We start from the raw sequence: 22,054 nt of genomic DNA, 5'->3' as shown, positions 1-22,054 counted from the left end.
GCGAGGGAAGAACAAAAAATTTGCGAAATTAAATTTACAGATCTAACATTGTTGGGTTGATGTTTAGACGAGTTGTATATATGTTTCGGACCATATGAGTATTTGGACCATACGCGTATGGTCATGACCATATGCGTATACTCATAGGGTCCGACCATACGCGTATGGTCCGACCGTTCGCGTATGGTCCGACCGTTCACGTATGGTCCGACCATATGAGTATAATACTCGTTTGGTTATTAACGGGCCGGACCATATGAGTATTTGGACCATACAGGTATTTTTTGGTGAATCACATTATAAAAGTTTCACTAATACAAAAACTTTATCTAAAAAACAATGTATTATTTTTATAATTTAAATACTACGTAAAAAAAAATATTTATGTCATAGTAAGTTTCCATCGCTAATTACATTCTTGCATGTAGGCTTGGGGTGACATCTATACTTCCACATTGAAAATGACCATCGATATAAATTGTGATTATTATAGTTTTGACAAGTAAGTAAAATTAACTGTGAAACTTGTAATTTTTATTTAGCTAATCTTTTTACTATAATATAAAGATAAAATTAACTATATGATAGCGTCTTTTTAAATAACGGTCATACCATATGAAGAGTTTAGAAGTATTTAAAGTAAATAGTAACATACAGTTATGGGACAAAAGTGAGTTCTCACTCAAAAAATGTCCTATCATTTCAACCAAAATCGATAGTTTTCAAAAAATTATTAAACTGTATGAGCGATTTTTATAAAATAGAAACCAAAAGGAGTAAAAATGTCCGAAGTTTTAATGTTTATTTAGTCATAGTTTTCTTGAGTTATGTTTTCATCATCTGATAAGTTAAACACAAATGCAAATTTTTACGATTTTAATTTGGTTAGAATGATAGCAAACTTTCCAGATTTTTTTTTCATTGTGTTTATCTCGTCAGAAAATTAAAATGAGCATAAATAATATCTCAACCAAATAAACAATAAAACTTCAGATATTTCTACACCTTTTTGGTATATTTATTTAGAAAATCGCTCATACAGTTACTTCGTAATAATGTTTTGAAATTTATCGATTTTAGTTGAAATGATAGGACTTTTTTTGACTGGGAACTCACTTTTGTCCAATGACTTAATTACCCCGACCATACGCGTACGGTCGGACCATACGCGTATGGTCCAAATACTCATATGGTCCGGAACATATACATAATGTGCACAGCCATGTATCACTATCATTGATGGCGATCCGATGGATAAATCTGTTGTAGAGTTGGCACAGACTTAGACGTACTTATAAATATGAAAATTACTAACTAGGAATGATTCTCATAGATATATAGTTAAGAAAGTTAAGTTTACCAACTTAGAGAATAATGATTAAGCAATGAAGAAAGCAAATATCATATCTTCCTTAGGGATACTGTATAGTGAGAATTACCAAATTGAAAACCTTTAGGATTCCACATTGTAAGTATTTGACCAAATGTCTGTTTCAATTGGTTGAAATTATATGCAGAGTATTAATTGGTGGTCCTGGTATATAAGTTCAGAGAAAACAGGTTTCTACTTTACATGGGGTTTGTCTAAAACAGGTTTCTACTTTACATGGGGTTTGTCTAAAACAGGTTTCTACTTAAGATGGGGTTTGTCTAAAAAAAGGTTTCTACTGTACATGGGGTTTGTCTAAAACAGGTTTCTACTGTACATGGGGTTTGTCTAAAACAGGTTTCTACTTTACATGGGGTTTGCCTAAAACAGGTTTCTACTTAACATGGGGTTTGCCTAAAACAGCTTTCTACTTTACATGGGGTTTGCCTAAAACAGCTTTCTACTTTACATGGGGTTTGTCTAAAAAAGGTTTCTACTTTACATGGGGTTTGTCTAAGACAGGTTTCTACTTTACATGGGGTTTGCCTAAAACATGTTTCTACTTTACATGGGGTTTGTCTAAAACAGGTTTCACTTAATGTCTAAACACTTATACATGTATAAGGCAATGTTTGCATTAAAAATAATTGTTCATCTCTAAATTGTCACAAGAGTTGATCAAAAATTTAAATAAGCAGAATCTAATAAGCATAAATCAGACATCCTGCTTTTAATGAGATACCATTAAAACAGTGGTCTTTATTTCTATTTTGTTTGTACATGTAGGTAGCACAAGTTTGTGCTTATGAACTTGGTGTACCTATGGATTTGATTAAGGTCAAGGCCAACAGTTCCTTAACCAATGCAAATGATTATACAACAGGAGGTAGTATTACCAGTGAGCTCTGCTGCTTGGTGAGTATTTTGATTAATATTTGATTGCATTAAAAGTCGAAATATTCTAAAACTAAAGTACTTTTTAAAAGCAAAATAAACAAACTTGTATATGTTTATTTTATATATCAGAATGGAAGCATATTTTTAATACTAAATTATAATCCTGGTACCTTTGATAACTTTTTAATGTGTCAAAATGACCAGAATAAAAAAAAAACATAGCATTTGTAGTGTTCTAAAACATTTTTGTTTATGGATTAGATTAAATAGAAGATCTTTTTAAAAGAATGCAATTTTCTAAATAAAAACTCAAATCCAACATATCACATTCATTACATTAGACAAAATGAGTATAAATGGCCATTGCTTAAGCAACTAGAATACTCAGTTTTTGGACAAAACACAATTTAATGGAAGGATAGGAAAAAGCTGAAATCTAATAATTAAAAGATTGTCAAAAATGTACAAACTGCAATACATGTATCATGAACATTTTTTCTGACGAAAGTTATTGGTTTTTCAAAAGGCTGTGATAAACTGTTGTAAAGATCTGAAAACAAGAATGGCACCAGTGAAAGCTAAATTGAAAAACCCAACATGGAAAGAATGGACACAGAAATGTATAGAAGATAAAGTAGACTTATCTTCCAGATATTGGTAATTTATACATTTTTTTAAATACTTGATAGCCTTTTAAATGAGATATTTATCAACCATTGAATAAGCCACAGAAATTTTAACAAATTCACTAACAAATTTGTAAAAGGGAGATAATTGGTCACACTGAGAGAAATTAAACTAGCATTGTACAAAAAAAAATGTAATAGCTACAGAAATCTTAATATATCCACTAACAAAGTTGTAAAAGGAAGATATTTGGTCACACTGAGAGAAATTAATCTAGCATTGTACAAAAAAAATGTATTGGCTACAGAAATCATAATACATCCACTAACAAGGTCATAAAAAGGGAGATAATTTGTTACACAGAAAGATATTTAAGTATTTTTGTAGCAACATCAATCTTAATATATCCAATAACAAGTCCTCTTAACTCTGTGTTTCAGACCTTGATGGTAAGCCCACCCCTCCAAAAAACCCAATTTTGTCCAATATAAAATTTTGAATTTCGTATTTGAGCTCAAAATTAATATTACAAGTGAGAAACATGACAATAAATAGTGTCAGATTGAGGAAATGTGCATACACTACGAATTAAATGGCATTACAATGACCTCCAAATGTATGGAGCGCCATTGATGCCAAAATAATGGTGGTCTGGGTATGGACGTAAGATTAGGGCCCCCGCTCAACAAGGGTTAATATACCCACTAACAAGGTCATAGAAAGGGAGATGATTTGTTACACTGAGAGAAATTAAACTACTATTATAGCTACAGAAATCTTAATATATCCACTAACAAAGTCTTAGAAAGGGAGATAATTTGTTACACAGAGAGAAATTAAACTACCATTGTATTATCTACAGAAATCTTAATATATCCACTAACAAAGTCTTAGAAAGGGAATTAATTTGTTACACTGAGAGAAATTAAACTACCATTGTAGCAACATAAATCTACTAAGTCATAGAAAGGGAGATAATTTGTCACAATGAGAGAAATTTTACTACCATTGTATAACCTACAGAAATCTTAATATATCCATGAACAAAGTCATAGAAAGGGAGATAATTTGTCACAATAAGAGAAATTAAATTACCATTGTATTAGCTATAAAAAGTTTAAAATATCAACTCACAAAGTCATAGGAAGGGAGAAATTAACTATCATTGTATAACCTGCAGAAATCTTAATATATCCACTAACAAGTCATAGAAAGGGAGATAATTTGTAACACAGAGAGAAATGTAACTTCCATTGCATAAGCTACATAAATCTTAATATATCCACTAACAAGTCATAGAAAGGGAGATAATTTGTAACACAGAGAGAAATGTAACTTCCATTGCATAAGCTACATAAATCTTAATATATCCACTAACAAGTCATAGAAAGGGAGATAATTTGTAACAGAGAGAAATGTAACTTCCATTGCATAAGCTACATAAATCTTAATATATCCACTAAAAAAGTCATAGGAGGGGGGATAATTTGTAACACAGAGAGAAATGTAACTTCCATTGCATAAGCTACATAAATCTTAATATATCCACTAAAAAAGTCATAGGAGGGGAGATCATTTGTCACACTGAGAGAAATGTAACTACCATTGCATAAGCTACATAAATCTTAATATATCCACTGAAAAAGTCATAGAAAGGGAGATTATTTGTCACACTGAGAAAATTTTAACTACCATTGCATAAGCTACATAAATCTTAATATATCCACTAAAAAAGTCATAGGAGGGGAGATCATTTGTCACACTGAGAGAAATGTAACTACCATTGCATAAGCTACATAAATCTTAATATATACACTAAAAAAGTCATAGAAAGGGAGATTATTTGTCACACTGAGAAAATTTTAACTACCATTGCATAAGCTACATAAATCTTAATATATCCATTAAAAAAGTCATAGAAAGGGAGATTATTTGTCACACTGAGAAAAATGTAACTACCATTGCATAAGCTACATAAATCTTAATACATGTATATCCACTAAAAAAGTCATAGGAGGGGAGATCATTTGTCACACTGAGAGAAATATAACTACCATTGCATAAGCTACATAAATCTTAATATATCCACTAAAAAAGTCATAGAAAGGGAGATCATTTATGACAATGAAAAATATAAAACTACCATTGCATAAGCTACATAAATCTAAATATATATATCCACTAACAAAGTCATAGAAAATTTCACTGCCATTGTATTAGTTAAAGAATTTTTTTTATATATAGACTGACAAGTAGACCGACAAGTCATAGAAAGGGAGATAATTTGTAACACAGAGAGAATTTTCCATCTATTGTTTTAGGTACAGAAATCTTAATATATCGACAAATAAGTCAAAGAAAGGGAGATAATTTGTTACACTCATTTGGTCCTGTCAGTATGATGATCCAAACATCCTATATTTGATCCAATAATCACAGTCGTTGTCTTTCATTGGATGAATCTGTATGATAATGATACAATTAATTCTTGTTAAAAGTAGAATTAACCAATACTCTGTACAAATAGATATCTTTATCAAATATTTTAGTGTATTCCAACCTGGTACAACTGATCCCTACTACAACTCATATGGAGTTACCTGTACAGAGGTAGAATTTGATGTGTTGACAGGACAGCATTTAATCACCAGAGTAGATATACTATATGATTGTGGTGAGAGGTGAGCATTTAATCACCAGAGTAGATATACTATATGATTGTGGCGAGAGGTGAGCATTTAATCACCAGGGTAGATATACTATATGATTGTGGTGAGAGGTGAGCATTTAATCACCAGAGTAGATATACTATATGATTGTGGTGAGAGGTGAGCATTTAATCACCAGAGTAGATATACTATATGATTGTGGTGAGAGGTGAGCATTTAATCACCAGAGTAGATATACTATATGATTGTGGCGAGAGGTGAGCATTTAATCACCAGGGTAGATATACTATATGATTGTGGTGAGAGGTGAGCATTTAATCACCAGAGTAGATATACTATATGAGTGTGGTGAGAGGTGAGCATTTAATCACCCGAGTAGATATACTATATGATTGTGGCGAGAGGTGAGCATTTAATCACCAGGGAAGATATACTATATGATTGTGGTGAGAGGTGAGCATTTAATCACCAGAGTAGATATACTATATGATTGTGGTGAGAGGTGAGCATTTAATCACCAGAGTAGATATACTATATGATTGTGGTGAGAGGTGAGCATTTAATCACCAGAGTAGATATACTACATGATTGTGGTGAGAAGCATTTAATCACTAGAGTAGATATACTATATGATTGTGGCGAGAGGTGAGCATTTAATCACCAGAGTAGATATGCTATATGATTGTGGTGAGAGGACAGCATTTAATCACCAGAGTAGATATACTATATGATTGTGGTGAGAGGTGAGCATTTAATCACCAGAGTAGATATACTATATGATTGTGGCGAGAGGTGAGCATTTAATCACCAGAGTAGATATGCTATATGATTGTGGTGAGAGGACAGCATTTAATCACCAGAGTAGATATACTATATGATTGTGGTGAGAGGTGAGCATTTAATCACCAGAGTAGATATACTATATGATTGTGGTGAGAGGTGAGCATTTAATCACTAGAGTAGATATACTATATGATTGTGGCGAGAGGTGAGCATTTAATCACTAGAGTAGATATACTATATGATTGTGGCGAGAGGTGAGCATTTAATCACCAGAGTAGATATACTATATGATTGTGGCGAGAGGTGAGCATTTAATCACCAGAGTAGATATACTATATGATTGTGGTGAGAGGTGAGCATTTAATCACCAGAGTAGATATACTATATGATTGTGGTGAGAGGTGAGCATTTAATCACCAGAGTAGATATACTATATGATTGTGGTGAGAGGTGAGCATTTAATCACCAGAGTAGATATACTATATGACTGTGGTGAGAGGTGAGCATTTAATCACCAGGGTAGATATACTATATGACTGTGGTGAGAGGTGAGCATTTAATCACCAGGGTAGATATACTATATGATTGTGGTGAGAGGTGAGCATTTAATCACCAGAGTAGATATACTATATGATTGTGGTGAGAGGTGAGCATTTAATCACCAGAGTAGATATACTATGATTGTGGTGAGAGGTGAGCATTTAATCACCAGGGTAGATATACTATATGATTGTGGTGAGAGGTGAGCATTTAATCACCAGAGTAGATATACTATATGATTGTGGTGAGAGGACAGCATTTAATCACCAGAGTATATATACTATATGATTGTGGTGAGAGGTGAGCATTTAATCACTAGAGTAGATATACTATATGATTGTGGTGAGAGGTGAGCATTTAATCACCAGAGAAGATATACTATATGATTGTGGCAAGAGGTGAGCATTTACTCACTAGAGTAGATATACTATATGATTGTGGTGAGAGGTGAGCATTTAATCACCAGAGTAGATATACTATATGATTGTGGTGAGAGGTGACAATTTAATCACCAGAGTAGATATACTATATGATTGTGGTGAGAGGTGAGCATTTAATCACTAGAGTAGATATACTATATGATTGTGGTGAGAGGTGAGCATTTAATCACCAGAGTAGATATACTATATGATTGTGGTGAGAGGTGAGCATTTAATCACCAGAGTAGATATACTATATGATTGTGGTGAGAGGTGAGAGCTTGTTTACATGATACATTATATATTGATGGAAAAGGTAAATTAAGTGAAAATACCAGTAAATTATACCAGTATTTTCTCTAGTAGCTATTTTTTTTTATGTATTCACGTAAATCACATGATATTATTTGTTTTTAAAAACAATTTGGTAATAAGTTTTTAACAAATTCTCCATGTTATTGTTCCATATTCAACCGATCAAAAGACTGATGAATGTTTGCCACATTATTTATGTATGTGCCTGTCCCAAGTCAGGAGCCTGTAATTCAGTGGTTGTCGTTTGTTTATGTGTTACATATTTGTTTTTTGTTCAATTTTTTACATAAATAAGGCCATTAGTTTTCTTGTTTGAATTGTTTTACATTGTCTTATTGGGGCCTTTTATAGCTGACTATGCAGTATGGGCTTTGCTCATTATTGAATGGCGTACGGTGACCTACAGTTGTTAATGTCTGTGTCATTTTGGTCTTTTGTTGATAGTGATCTTATTGACAATCATACCACATCTTCTTTTTTACATTGGTTGTGAATATAATTCTTTTACATTGACAGCAACAGTTGACTATGAGACTCAGGGTCCGTAGAACCAATTTATTTTTATAGAAACAACCTTTTTAGAACATTCAGGCTTTGATTCATTTCATTGAAGATTTTTTTCTGTAGTATTTTGGTTTTGTATTTATTTCAAGATACCATTTCTATACATATATTGACTCCTCCAATATAAAAAAGAAGATGTGATATGATTGCCAATGAGACAACTGTCCACAAGAGACCAAAATGACACAAACATTAACAACTATAGGTCACCGTACAGCCTACAACAATGAGCAAAGCCCATACCGCATTATTAGTCAGCTATAAAAGGCCCTGATAAGACAATGTAAAACAATTCAAACAAGAAAACTAACGGCCTTATTTATGTAAAAAAATGAATAAAAAACAAATATGTAACACATAAACAAACGACAACCACCGAATTACAGACTCCTGACTTGAGACAGGCACATACTTAAATAATGTGGCGGGTTAAACATGTTAGCCAGATCCCAACCCTCCCCTAACCTGGGACAGTGGTATAATAGTACAACATAAGAAGGAACTATAAAAATCAGTTGAAAAGGGCTCAACTCATCAGATGGACAAAAATACAAGTGGACGTGGCCGGGTACTTGTACATCCCGACAAAAAAAACACTAGGAACAGATCTTAGAGTACTCGCAGTTATCTGACTGCTAGTTGAAAGCCACTAACATTTAGTAAAATGGTAACATTAAACCTCATGAATATTGGACATGAAAGCAATACTTTTGTAATTGTCTTTTGATACTGCCTGATAGAATATTCTTTTCATATTTTCAGTATGAACCCAATGATAGATGTGGGACAAGTTGAAGGTGCTTTTGTAATGGGACTGGGATACTGGCTGACAGAACAGGTTAAGTTTGAAAGCACAACAGGAAAACTATTGACCCACAGTACATGGGTAAGTCTTTATAAGAATTTGACTTGAAAGTAGTTCTATTTTGATACATGTAGTAACAAACATATAGCCCAAGATTTATCAGTCTGACTGGATGATTTAAATGATAAATACTACTTCTAATAGTTTGTTTTTTTAACTTGGAATTATATTTAATTCTGGAATTTACGTTATTTCCTGTACTTGAATTTTTTAATGAATTCCATGTTTATTCTACATATTATAATGTTCTGTGCGGCGCAAAGCACTTTCTATTACAAAGAAAATAGCACATTTTCAATAGAATGTACTGTCCTGTGCACTACACTATATAGACAAAATATATTGTGTGGAAAGTGTAATGCACCACTCACAGCATTATGATACAGAATAAACATGGAATTTATCAAAAGTTTCAAACACAAGAAATTATGCAATTCCATAATTAAAAATAATTCCATGTTCAATTTATAATATCCTGTTTACTGTAAATTCAGAAATCAATTTATTATTGCTAATAACCAATAATCATACTCACACCTGGAATTCAAACAATCAAAGTACTGAATTTGATGTTTCAAGTACAAGTTTTGTACTCTAAATTATCAAGTAAAGTTTTATGACTGAAGGCTCTGACATATATATTCACAGGAGTACAAACCACCAATGGCAAAAGACATACCAATAGATTTTAGGATACAGTTACTGAAAAATGCTCCAAACCCAGTAGGAGTTCTCAGGTCAAAAGGTACTTTAAATATATTTTGTCTTTTGAAACATAAAGAGCATTTATAAAATTCATTCGCTATAGCTGGATATATTCTCAGGGAAAATGGCTACATCTAGTTGTTGTTTTAATGTTAATTGTTAGTTTACTTGGTAATTATTTTTATGCCCCACCTACTATAGTAAAGGGGCATTATGATTTCTGGTCTGTGCGTCCGTTTGTCCGTCCATCTCTCCTGCTTCAGGTTAAAGTTTTTGGTCAAGGTAGTTTTTGATGAAGTTGAAGTCCTATCAACTTCAAACTTAGTACACATGTTCCCTATGATATGATCTTTCTAATTTTAGTGCCAAATTAGAGTTTTTATCCCAATGTCATGGTCCACTGAACATAGAAATGATAGTGCGAGTGGGGCATTCGTGTACTGAGGACCCATTCTTGTTAAACAGGAATGGATTTTTTTTTATATCTATTCTGGTTTATAAATTGAAATCTTTTATTATTACAACAGCCTTATAAGCAAATGTAACACTAGTACCAAGCTTTCTATGGCAAAAGTTTGTGAAAAAAGTGTTATATGTAGTGTATGGAATTAAAATTTACAATACAAATAAAATTGAGAATGGAAATGGGGAATGTGTCAAAGAGACAACAACCCGACCAAAATAAAAAAACACAACAGCAGAAGGTCACCAACAGGTCTTCAATGTAGCGAGAAATTCCCGCACCCGGAGGCGTCCTTCAGCTGGCCCCTAAACAAATATATACTAGTTCAGTGATAATGAACGCCATACTAATTTCCAAATTGTACACAAGAAACTAAAATTTAAATAATACAAGACTAACAAAGGCCAGAGGCTCCTGACTTGGGACAGGCGCAAAAATGCGGCGGGGTTAAACATGTTTGTGAGATCTCAACCCTCCCCCTATACCTCTAACCAGTGTAGAAAAGTAAAAGCATAACAATACGCACATTAAAATTCAGTTCAAGAGAAGTCCGAGTCTGATGTCAGAAGATGTAACCAAAGAAAATAAACAAAATGACAATAATACATAAATAACAACAGACTACTAGCAGTTAACTGACATGCCAGCTCCAGACTTCAATTAAACTGACTGAAAGATTATGATTTCATCATATGAACATCAGGCACAATCCTTCCCGTAAGGGGTTTAGTATCATACCATCATAACATATATGAGAAGAACATAACCCGTGTCATGCCAACAACTGTTTTTAGAATAAATGTGTTTAGTTCCGACGCAAAGACCTTATCAGTGACTCAATATTAACGCCAAAATATGCAATCTTTAATGACTTGACAACAGTATCGTAATTATATCCCTTCTTAATAAGTCTATTCAAAGGTTTTGTAAGTTTATGAGGTGAATACTGACACCTTTGTGCTTTATAAAGAATATTTCCATAAAAAATTGGATGTGAAATACCTGAACGTATAAAAAGTCTGCATGTTGAGCTATATTTACGAATGATGTCTTTATACCGATGATAAAATTTAGTAAATGTTTTGACTAGTTTGTGATATCGAAAACCCTGGTGTAATAATTTTTCAGTAATACATAAATTTCTCTCGTTAAAATCTAAAACATTGTTACATACACGAGCGAATCGTACAAGTTGAGATATATAAACACCGTAAGATGGTGACAAGGGAACGTCACCATCTAAAAACGGATAATTAACGATAGGAAATGAAAAATCATCCCTTTTATCATAAATTTTAGTATTCAGCTTTCCGTTAGTGATATAGATATCAAGATCGAGGAAAGGGCAGTGGTCATTGTTAGTATTAGCTTTATTTAAAGTGAGTTCACCAGGATAAATTTCATTAATATACATACTGAAGTCGTCATTATTGAGAGCCAAAATATCATCCAAATATCTAAAAGTATTATTAAATTTGTTTATCAGATGTTGTTTTGATGGGTCTTTGCTTATTTTTGTCATAAATTGTAACTCGTAACAATACAAAAAGAGGTCCGCAATAAGTGGTGCACAGTTAGTCCCCATTGGAATTCCGATAATCTGACGATATACGGAATCCCCAAAGCGAACAAAAATGTTATCTAGTAAAAATTCAAGGGCATATATAGTATCAAAGCATGTCCAATTAACATAGTTTTTTTGTTTATTGCTACTAAAAAATGACCTAAAAGAGTTTGAACATATATATTCACATTCTGATTTTTTGAATGCCCATTTAATTAGATGTGTGAATTTTTTCTTAATGAGAATGTGAGGCAATGTGGTATACAGGGTAGAAAAATCAAAACTTTGAACAGATTCAAAATCACCAATATAAGCATGCAATTTATCAAGTACTTCCAACGAGTTCTTGACACTCCAAAAGTAATTTATTCCACTATTTTCGAAGGCCTTATTTGAACAATTTATTATAAGGTTTTTAATTGTACCAAGTGTGCTGGTAAGAATAATAGACAATTTAGTAGTTGAACAATGGCTTGAAGACGAAATAAATCTATATTTGTAAGGGGTTTTGTGTAGCTTCGGAAGCCAATACATAGTTGGAACTTTCATTGTATTTGGCTCTGCTTGTAAAGCGGTGGCTAAAAGTTTATGTTTGTTACAGATTTCGTTTTCTGAAAATGGAGTCAGTTGGAATGTTGGTGAATTGGTGATTTCCTTTTTCAGAACCTCGATGTAAAATTTACGTCAAACAATAATAATATTATTAGCAGCTTTATCGGCCGGGACAAAAACAAATTCCTTGGCTAGTTCTTTTAGTTTATGTTTGATACGAGAAATAGGTTTATTGTGGTTATTGTTAATAGTAAAATGTTCTTTAAAATGTTGAATACGTATATCAACTATCTTCATTACTGAATCAAAAAAAGAGTCCAAAGATTTTTTGTCAGCTTTTTCCCGTTTTATCCATTTCATACAGTAAGTAAGGAGTGAGTCGTGGATGATATTACGACACTCATTCCAATTAATAATTGACGGGGGACGATATTTAGGTCCTTTACTGAGAAATGATTTTAACTCTCGGTCTTGAACGATGTTAAGATCTCCTGTTATAACATGGGAAATGGGTCCATAAATATATTCGGAATTACTGCAATTACATGAAGTAGGTGTATTTTCACTGATATTAACATCTTTACACAATTGACTATAATTAAACACAAATTTCCGGGTAGATTTCTTGTAAATATAACAAATAAGAGGTAGCTCAGTATTGTCAAAATATCCAGGAATTTGTTCTTTAACAGAATGGTCGTTAAATATACCGGCAATATTTACAAAATCAAAGCCTTTGTTGACATACTTAATTTTAATAAAATGTTTTTTATGATCTTCAGGGCGATCAATTTTGGGAAATAATTTAGAATAACAATATGCCATAATAATTTGAACAATTTCATACTTAGGACTGCTATATGAAATTGTGTTGCAATCCTCCAAAATTTTATTTAACTTATTAACCGGTAACGAACAGAGTTTTGTTAACAGATAATGTCTGCCGTTGTTTTTTGAAATAGAAATAAGGTCCGAAATATTGGTATGATTGGCCCGAAATTTTCTTTGATTGCGATTTGTTCTACAACCGTGAGAACGGTTTTTACGAACAGTTTTAGAAACAATATCCAAAATGTTAACGGAATTGGTTCTAGATATATTACCAATTCCCATGATATTATCATTTAGACCGAGAGGGTAAACTGTCTGTAATTTTTTAATCCAATTTAATTCAATTATTTTCCGTGATCGTACAAACTTTGAATGCGATTCACCAGGCTGCTTATTTACTACTTCTAAAGGTTGAACTGCTAAATATTTAAAAGGATGGTTGTGCTTCTTAAGGTGTTGGTAAATGATACTTTTGAATTTATTAGGTCTTTTAAAACGATACAGATGTTCTTGAGTGCGTTTTGATAAATATCTTCCAGTTTCTCCTACGTACTGAATACCACATCCCGGTTTGTTTCATGTGAGTAAATAAATAATACTGTTTGTTTTTCAAGTAATATCAGTTTCAAAATTTAAAGAAAATGTGCGACCATTAAACGTGGACCTTACCGTATTGTTGGTGGAAAGACGGGGACATGTAAGTCATTTTTTGGCATGACACTTATCGATAGAAGGGTAACCACGATTTTTATTGTTAAAAATGTTAGCGATGGTAGTATTTTTAGATAACCGATTTTGAAAATTGAGACGTGTAGATACCCTTTGAACAAGTTTAGTATTTAGTATTTTTCCGTTTCTTAGTTTCATAATTGTTTTGTTAGTGAATTACATAATAAAGGAGCAAAGATTGGCGTCCAGAATATGAACCAGCATACAATAATTAAGTTAAGTAAAAGTGATAAATTTGTTCGGCTGAAAATGTCGAACGCTATCAGTATTAATTACCCGAAAAAGATAGTGTATATCAGGGTATGACTGATGGCTGACCAATTAGTAGAATGGGGCTGAATATTGAAATACTACTTTTTGATAAACATTCCTAAAGTAATGAACTAGAGAAGTTCTCGCTCGGACACACACTCCATAATCTAGTATATTATAAGAGCATAAACCTGAAGCACGGGGAGGCACTCTACTGCCTCCACACGGCACTAAAGACAAACTCTGTAAAAAATAAAATTGAGAATGGAAATGGGGAATGTGTCAAAGAGACAACAACCCGACCAAAATAAAAAAACACAACAGCAGAAGGTCACCAACAGGTCTTCAATGTAGCGAGAAATTCCCGCACCCGGAGGCGTCCTTCAGCTGGCCCCTAAACAAATATATACTAGTTCAGTGATAATGAACGCCATACTAATTTCCAAATTGTACACAAGAAACTAAAATTTAAATAATACAAGACTAACAAAGGCCAGAGGCTCCTGACTTGGGACAGGCGCAAAAATGCGGCGGGGTTAAACATGTTTGTGAGATCTCAACCCCCCCCCTATACCTCTAACCAGTGTAGAAAAGTAAAAGCATAACAATACGCACATTAAAATTCAGTTCAAGAGAAGTCCGAGTCTGATGTCAGAAGATGTAACCAAAGAAAATAAACAAAATGACAATAATACATAAATAACAACAGACTACTAGCAGTTAACTGACATGCCAGCTCCAGACTTCAATTAAACTGACTGAAAGATTATGATTTCATCATATGAACATCAGGCACAATCCTTCCCGTAAGGGGTTTAGTATCATACCATCATAACATATATGAGAAGAACATAACCCGTGTCATGCCAACAACTGTTTTTAGAATAAATGTGTTTAGTTCCGACGCAAAGACCTTATCAGTGACTCAATATTAACGCCAAAATATGCAATCTTTAATGACTTGACAACAGTATCGTAATTATATCCCTTCTTAATAAGTCTATTCAAAGGTTTTGTAAGTTTATGAGGTGAATACTGACACCTTTGTGCTTTATAAAGAATATTTCCATAAAAAATTGGATGTGAAATACCTGAACGTATAAAAAGTCTGCATGTTGAGCTATATTTACGAATGATGTCTTTATACCGATGATAAAATTTAGTAAATGTTTTGACTAGTTTGTGATATCGAAAACCCTGGTGTAATAATTTTTCAGTAATACATAAATTTCTCTCGTTAAAATCTAAAACATTGTTACATACACGAGCGAATCGTACAAGTTGAGATATATAAACACCGTAAGATGGTGACAAGGGAACGTCACCATCTAAAAACGGACAATTAACGATAGGAAATGAAAAATCATCCCTTTTATCATAAATTTTAGTATTCAGCTTTCCGTTAGTGATATAGATAAAAGGCTACAAAATAAAACTTAATGTCCTGTTAGAATTATTTTTTTTTGTCTCTGGTTTTGTATAATTTACAACACAATGCAAGATGTATTTCAATTTGATTTTTTCAGCTGTAGGAGAACCACCATTATGTATGAGTTGCTCAGCTTTGTTTGCATTGAAACGATGTGTTGAAGCTGCCAGGAAAGATATACAGAAAGATACATTCTTCCCACTTGGTAGGTTCACATTTTTATTTTGTATAAGAAAGTGTATCATCATCTATTTTCCTGATTTTAAAATTGATTTCTTTATTTATAATATAACATAAAATTTTACAGTGACAAACATTTAATGTAGATATCATTTACTTCCAGATGGACCAGCCACTGTAGATAAATTACAAGAACTTTGTCTGGTAAATCCATCTCAATTTGTCATCTGAATGTGTTAACAACCAGCAGCTATGGTAATGCTATGGACATGTTCCATAGAACTTAAAACTTTTACTGCAACCATCAATTTATTTGCCATATGGTTCACTCAACATGGAAATGTGGTACTGTGGATTCACTTAATTTCGTGGGTACCAATTTTCGTAGATTAAGGAAAACTTACATATTCGTTGATATTTGATTTTGTGGTTTTTAAGAAGATTGCATTCAAGCCTATAGGATATTTGGCATACGTTGAACATTTAATTTTTTGTGGTTCACCTTTATCCACAAAATCTATGAAAATTGGTATCCAATGAATTGTAATGAATCCACAGTAGTATGATTTGAATATGGACACTTATTCTTATTAAATACCCAATCAAATTGTTTAAGACACAATCATGTATTTCTTACATAATTTAATGCATTTTCCTTGTTTTATATGTTTACTTTGTTAGAAAGATTTTTTTTTTTACACAATTCAATAAGCCTTTTATTTCTTAATTTATATATAGGATCAAAATCTTTCTTCTTTAATTTGAATAATCAATAATTTTATATTTTTTTATCTTGTAGATTGTACTCTCTATTATATATTCTGTTTTGTTTTTTTCATTTAGTTGCATAAAAAATGTTTCATTTTTCATTTAGTCATTTTTTAGGGCAATTGGGACACACAGTACCTTTTTGAGATTACTTAATGTGCTATATAACTTTGCCATATTTTATGAGATTACTTAATTTGTCATATTACTTTCCCATATTTTATGAGATTACTTAATGTGCCATATTACCATATTTTGTGAAATTACTTAATGTGCCATATTACTTTACCATATTTTGTGAGGATACATAAATTAGTGCTTGTGCTTGGAGGTTAATATTTGTTTGAACCTATCTATATATTCATGTAAATTGACTTACTGGTAGAACTGATAGTAATATATATGCTCAGGTATCTTATTTACTTAACTCTTTTTAATTGTTATCTATCTATGATATATTTACAACTTTTTAAAGATATATATTTTTAGATGTTAAACATGATTTGATCTAATAAAATATTATCAGATATTGTACAGTTTTACCAGTTTATCACTCCAATTTAGGCCAAAGGAAATAGTATGTGTGGTCAAGTTACATGTAAAAAAGTTAGGGTAGGTAGGTAGGGCCACACTGATGATTCTCTTGAAGTTCTGATGTCAGGTATTGGATGAATAATATCCAGAACTATATCCAGTTAAATGCTTCTGAATATGCATGAAGTATTTGCCACTGAACATTTAGCAACCAACCGTAGAACTCAGCTCTATATATATTAAAGGTTCTTTGTAATTTCATTACCAATATCTACTCCTCAGAAAATGTATGTTCTATACAATATATCCTTCTAATCCAGTGTCAACCAGTGTGGTGATTTGCCCAAACTAATTTGTTGTTTAGTTAATTATCATACAGAGTTTGCATGCAACTTTTTTTTATGAATATCAAAAGGAATATACATGTATGAAACAATTCCATTTAGAAAACTAACCCTAAAAGCCTAATTTATAACAAAGCAATTTATGAAAAACATATACAAAAACCAAACCAAAAGACAACCACTGAACTATACAGCCCCCTGATTTATATTGGACATATAAAGAATGTGGCATCCTTTATTAGAATAGCCATATTGTTGTACTGTTAATTAGTTCAGAATATATCTTGGTTGGCCAAAAAGAAGGGTGTGAGTTTTGGTTCTAATGCCATGAACAATTGGTACAAAATGGTGTCTGCTCAATTGGTTGGAACAGATGTTACTGATTCCAGAGAGATGTCTTCCTCTGCACCATTGATCAAGGACGAAACTTAACCGAAGGCTGATGTAAACAGCCTCTTAAGAAGGACGAACAAACAGCTAGATGTGTCAATTACTACGTAATGAAGATGTACAAAGATTTGCGCCCTTTCCAGCAGTTGATGAACATTATACTATGATGGTGACGTTTGGACTTTTGGACTTGATAAATCTAATTAACTTATTATAAGTCTAGATATTGGACTTATAGAACTTTATAAACTTTAGATGTGTGGTGATGGTTACTGGAAACCTTACAATGAACTAAATAGAATAACCAACAAGAAGAAAAACTACAGTATTTTATTGAACTTTCGAACTTTTGTTCTATTTGGAGGAAAGGCATAATATGTTTATGGACCACTGGACTATACAAGATCCAGTTTAGGACTCAAACGGCAGATTAGACAGATTGGTACAAGAGAATCGTGCAGAGAGATTCCGTCAAGGTCTCCTCCTTGTGGGTAGGCTAGAACTCGTGTGCTTAATATCCGAACGTACTCCATCAGGACTCAAGTAATACCACTATAGGATCACGTGCCCATGTGATGAGTTATTGAACTTTCGAACAATTCAACTTTTAGGACAGTTTGTGAACATTTCGAACATTTGAACTTTAGAATCTTTCTTGACTTTGTAATTATATAATAAAATTATTTAATCCACTGACTGTATTACATAAGTCGATTTGGTGCCGTGACCAGGATCAACCAGGACTTCTAACCACTATATGTTAGAAAGGAACCACGCAAGTTGCAATGACCATAGCTTTCATTCTTTTTTTTAACGGCTAACCATGATTTGTTTTTTAAAAAACTTACAGTACAAAAATATAGCTATTTTTCTAAATCCGTGGCAAAAGTTTGTAGTCTATTTCCAAGTTCTTCAACACTTTCAATCAACTCATTAACCTTGTGTCTATTTTCAGAATTGTCTATGTTTGTGTAGTGTTTAAAATAGTTAACCCATCTTGAACAATATGACGAATTGCATCTTGATTTTGTGTTGTTTGATACAGAACCAAATGAAAAGCTCATTGCCTTGCCTGTATTAGGAAATAAGCTAGTTCTAGATAGTTCTAAATCTTGCCGTTTCGTCGTAATATAAAGATTTGTAATCATTGAATTGTGATTGTAAATACATTATAATCTTTAGTCCGATTTAATCCTTCAACCTCCCTTTGAAGACTTAAGATAGTAGCCAAAATGGGTTTTTTTGGGGGTGAAGAACAAAGAAATTGTTTGAACCTTTTGTGTAGCGAGAAAAGCCTTGCCCAAGTCTTGTTCTATTTTATTAAGAAACATTTCATAAGGATCCAAGTCTACAATAAAAGTAATGAGCCAATTTGACCTTGAAGTTGATATTCCCTTAATTTTCTGGAACATGACATTTTCTTTGACAATGAATTGGCTGGTTAAGCCAAAAAGAACAAGTGAGAACCACCACCACTTCATCACCGGTTCATCCTAAAAATAAATATACAGATATATAGATTATCATAATATATTTTATTTACTAGTATATTGCCTTTACTCATTTTGAAATTCGTAGGATAGTCCTGAATAAAATATTTGTTTGTGTTCCTTTACAGTCTCAAATTTAATTATCAGATCGAAGATACGTATATATTCGGTGCATTTTTTTTGCTCCATTTAAAATAACTTCTTGACGGTAAACCTCAAAGCGATTGGATCGTTTTAACCATCCAATGGTTCCGAAGTTTTCCACCGTCCACTTCTTAAGGTACGTGCTCCCGATTGGGTAAATTGTGTCTTTCTGCGAATTGTTTTCGTCCTCTTATTATTTCTGTGAATTTTGTGGGTAACCCACAATAATTGTCAATAATAATTGGATCCGACAAATTAATCAGTTTCTGTATCATCGGGCCTGAAATTCCTCACTTAGAGCAAAGCTTTCTTCAGTAGTGTCTGCCATTCTGTAAAATGAGAATAAATACTAGTTTTAATACATATTTTATAAGTTTTAGAAATTCTTAAATGATCTGCATCCTACCTACTACCTATAAATCTAATTGATACCAACATAATACCTATTAATGCCCTCACTAAATTTTGTACATGTTCCTTAGATACCAATTTCGTTAGCCCCAATATCAGTATAGGTTTCTGATTATTTTTTATTTTAACCCTATATAACAGAAAATTTTCTAACCCCTTAATTCTTCAGATAATTCCATTAATGGTATATCATCTTCTTCATCAGAATTTTCCCTTTCTTTTTTATATCTTTTTGCAATTTGATTTAACGGAGTGTCTGAATCTATGCTTTTATCATCAGAAGAGTCTTCTGATTGTGACTCAATGGGAACTACATACGCAGCTTTATCATGTTTACGTAATGCCCTACTTTGATTGTTTTTGGGAATTTCCCAATCTAACTTAGCCACAAAATGAACTATGCCAGGCAGACTGAACTAGTTTATATTTGTTTAGGGGCCAGCTGAAGGACGCTTTCGGGTAAGGATAATGGCCATGTGCTTGACAGACAGAAAATTTGTAACATAAGACAGCTATAAACAAAGTATAAATTATCCAGGTTTTCTACCTTCTAAAATATAAATACTTTAAGACGTTAGCTAACACACTCACTAATGGTGCTGCCAGATCACTATCCCTATGTCAGGCTGTCTGCAACTAAAGTCGCAGGCTCCATAAGAATCAAACAATAGAGTATCCTACCTGTAAACTTTGATTTAAGTCTCTGAATCGTTAATCTCTCCTTTATACCAATATCGAAATTCATAACTACTTCTGCTTGGGCAGTATGATAGAAATAAAGAACTCATATCAATGGAATATTATCAGATAAGATAAGGTATAATACCTCTGGCCTTTCAGTTAGTCTTAATTTTAGTTTCTTGTGTACAATTTACAAATAAGTATGGCGTTCATTGTCACTGAACTTGTATATATTTGTTATGGGGCCAGCCGAAGGACGCCTCTGGGTGCACGAATTTCTCGCTACATTGAAGACCTTGTTGGTGACCTGCTGTTGTTTTTTCTATGATTCTATGGTTGGGTTGTTGTCTCTTTGACACATTCCCCATTTCCATTCTCAATTCGTGTCATATTTGAAAAAATCAACATCCGACTTACCTGTGGTTATTGAACATACCGAATTATTGAGACCGCACGAATTTCAGAAATCGAAATGTCGCAGGAAAAATGAGACACCAATATAACGTCGACTTGGGGTGAAGAATAAGTCACCATAAACCCAAAGACCAGTCGTGGCAATATGTGTGTGCCATTTCTGCATTTACTGTGTCGTCCAAATTTTAATATACTTTATTATTATAAATCTGCAAGACTTAGTATACAAATTGTAAACCAAGTTTACAATCAGTATGTTCACAATATATTTGACTGAAATATTTGCATGCAACGGAGCTTAATTCTGACCTTAACTTACAAAATGTATACCAAAATTCGGCTTTCAAGACATACTGAATTCTATATATGAAATACTAAAGTAACTTTACTTTAATTGAAACATTTTAAACATGGCTAAAAGAATAAATAAAGTTACAAGTACCTGCAGCGGTGACTTTAGTCCTCCGCGCTCCTGATTGTAATAATGACCAGTGACTAACTCAAATAGTAAGATTATATTAGTATTGCCGCGCTTTGAGCATAACTCATGCTATTTGAATATAAATATATATCATTTAAATAACAATAAAAAATCGCTTTACATGTTTTAAATATTCAGGACGTAAACATCGTACAAAGCTATAGTTTATTATTGTCCGGTCAATCGTCAAGAAACATGAATATGAAATATGAAATATGAATATGATATGAACATGATGAATGGAAAACATATAACACTGAAAACACAAAAAATATGAAATGCTTAATAATACAATACAATACAATACAAAGTTTTTTATTGTCAATCATGACGCCCAATAATTTGAGCAGTACAATTAAGTTCAATTTCATACAAGTGATTACATATTGATTACATTGATTATTTAACAATTAAAAAGTCAAGTCTTTTTCACCCAAATAATTTCTGCAAAAAAGATGAATATATATGTACTAGAACACACCCGTGATCTCACGGGTCCGTGACTGAATTAAAGTATATAACTGCGCAAGCCTTATTTTAGTATTTAGTATTGTCATCTGATAAATTTAAAGTCATGTCGATTATAAGATACACGGCAGTTTTCTCTGCTTTCAAATCTTTCTGTTTGAACCCGTCGAACTGGA

At 32.6% G+C, this 22,054-nt stretch overlaps 1 protein-coding gene across 1 annotated transcript in view; it reads left to right on the top strand.

The window, feature by feature from the left end:
* The window catches only part of LOC134684384 (xanthine dehydrogenase/oxidase-like), a 45,924-nt gene extending 29,467 nt beyond the window's left edge, over positions 1–16,457 (top strand). The window contains exons 29-35 of the mRNA XM_063543669.1: positions 2,156–2,284; positions 2,793–2,923; positions 5,443–5,574; positions 8,946–9,069; positions 9,697–9,793; positions 15,671–15,778; positions 15,917–16,457. Coding sequence (XP_063399739.1) covers positions 2,156–2,284; positions 2,793–2,923; positions 5,443–5,574; positions 8,946–9,069; positions 9,697–9,793; positions 15,671–15,778; positions 15,917–15,984 — 789 coding nt within the window. The 3' untranslated portion in view covers positions 15,985–16,457. The remainder of the gene's footprint in view (positions 1–2,155; positions 2,285–2,792; positions 2,924–5,442; positions 5,575–8,945; positions 9,070–9,696; positions 9,794–15,670; positions 15,779–15,916) is intronic.
* The last annotated feature ends 5,597 nt before the right edge of the window (positions 16,458–22,054 follow it).

This window comes from Mytilus trossulus, chromosome 9, assembly GCF_036588685.1.
Source record: "Mytilus trossulus isolate FHL-02 chromosome 9, PNRI_Mtr1.1.1.hap1, whole genome shotgun sequence".
In the NCBI taxonomy this organism is placed as follows: Eukaryota; Metazoa; Mollusca; class Bivalvia; order Mytilida; family Mytilidae; genus Mytilus; species Mytilus trossulus.
The sequence above is the reverse complement of the archived record's forward strand: the minus strand, read 5'-3'. Positions and strand labels throughout refer to the sequence as shown.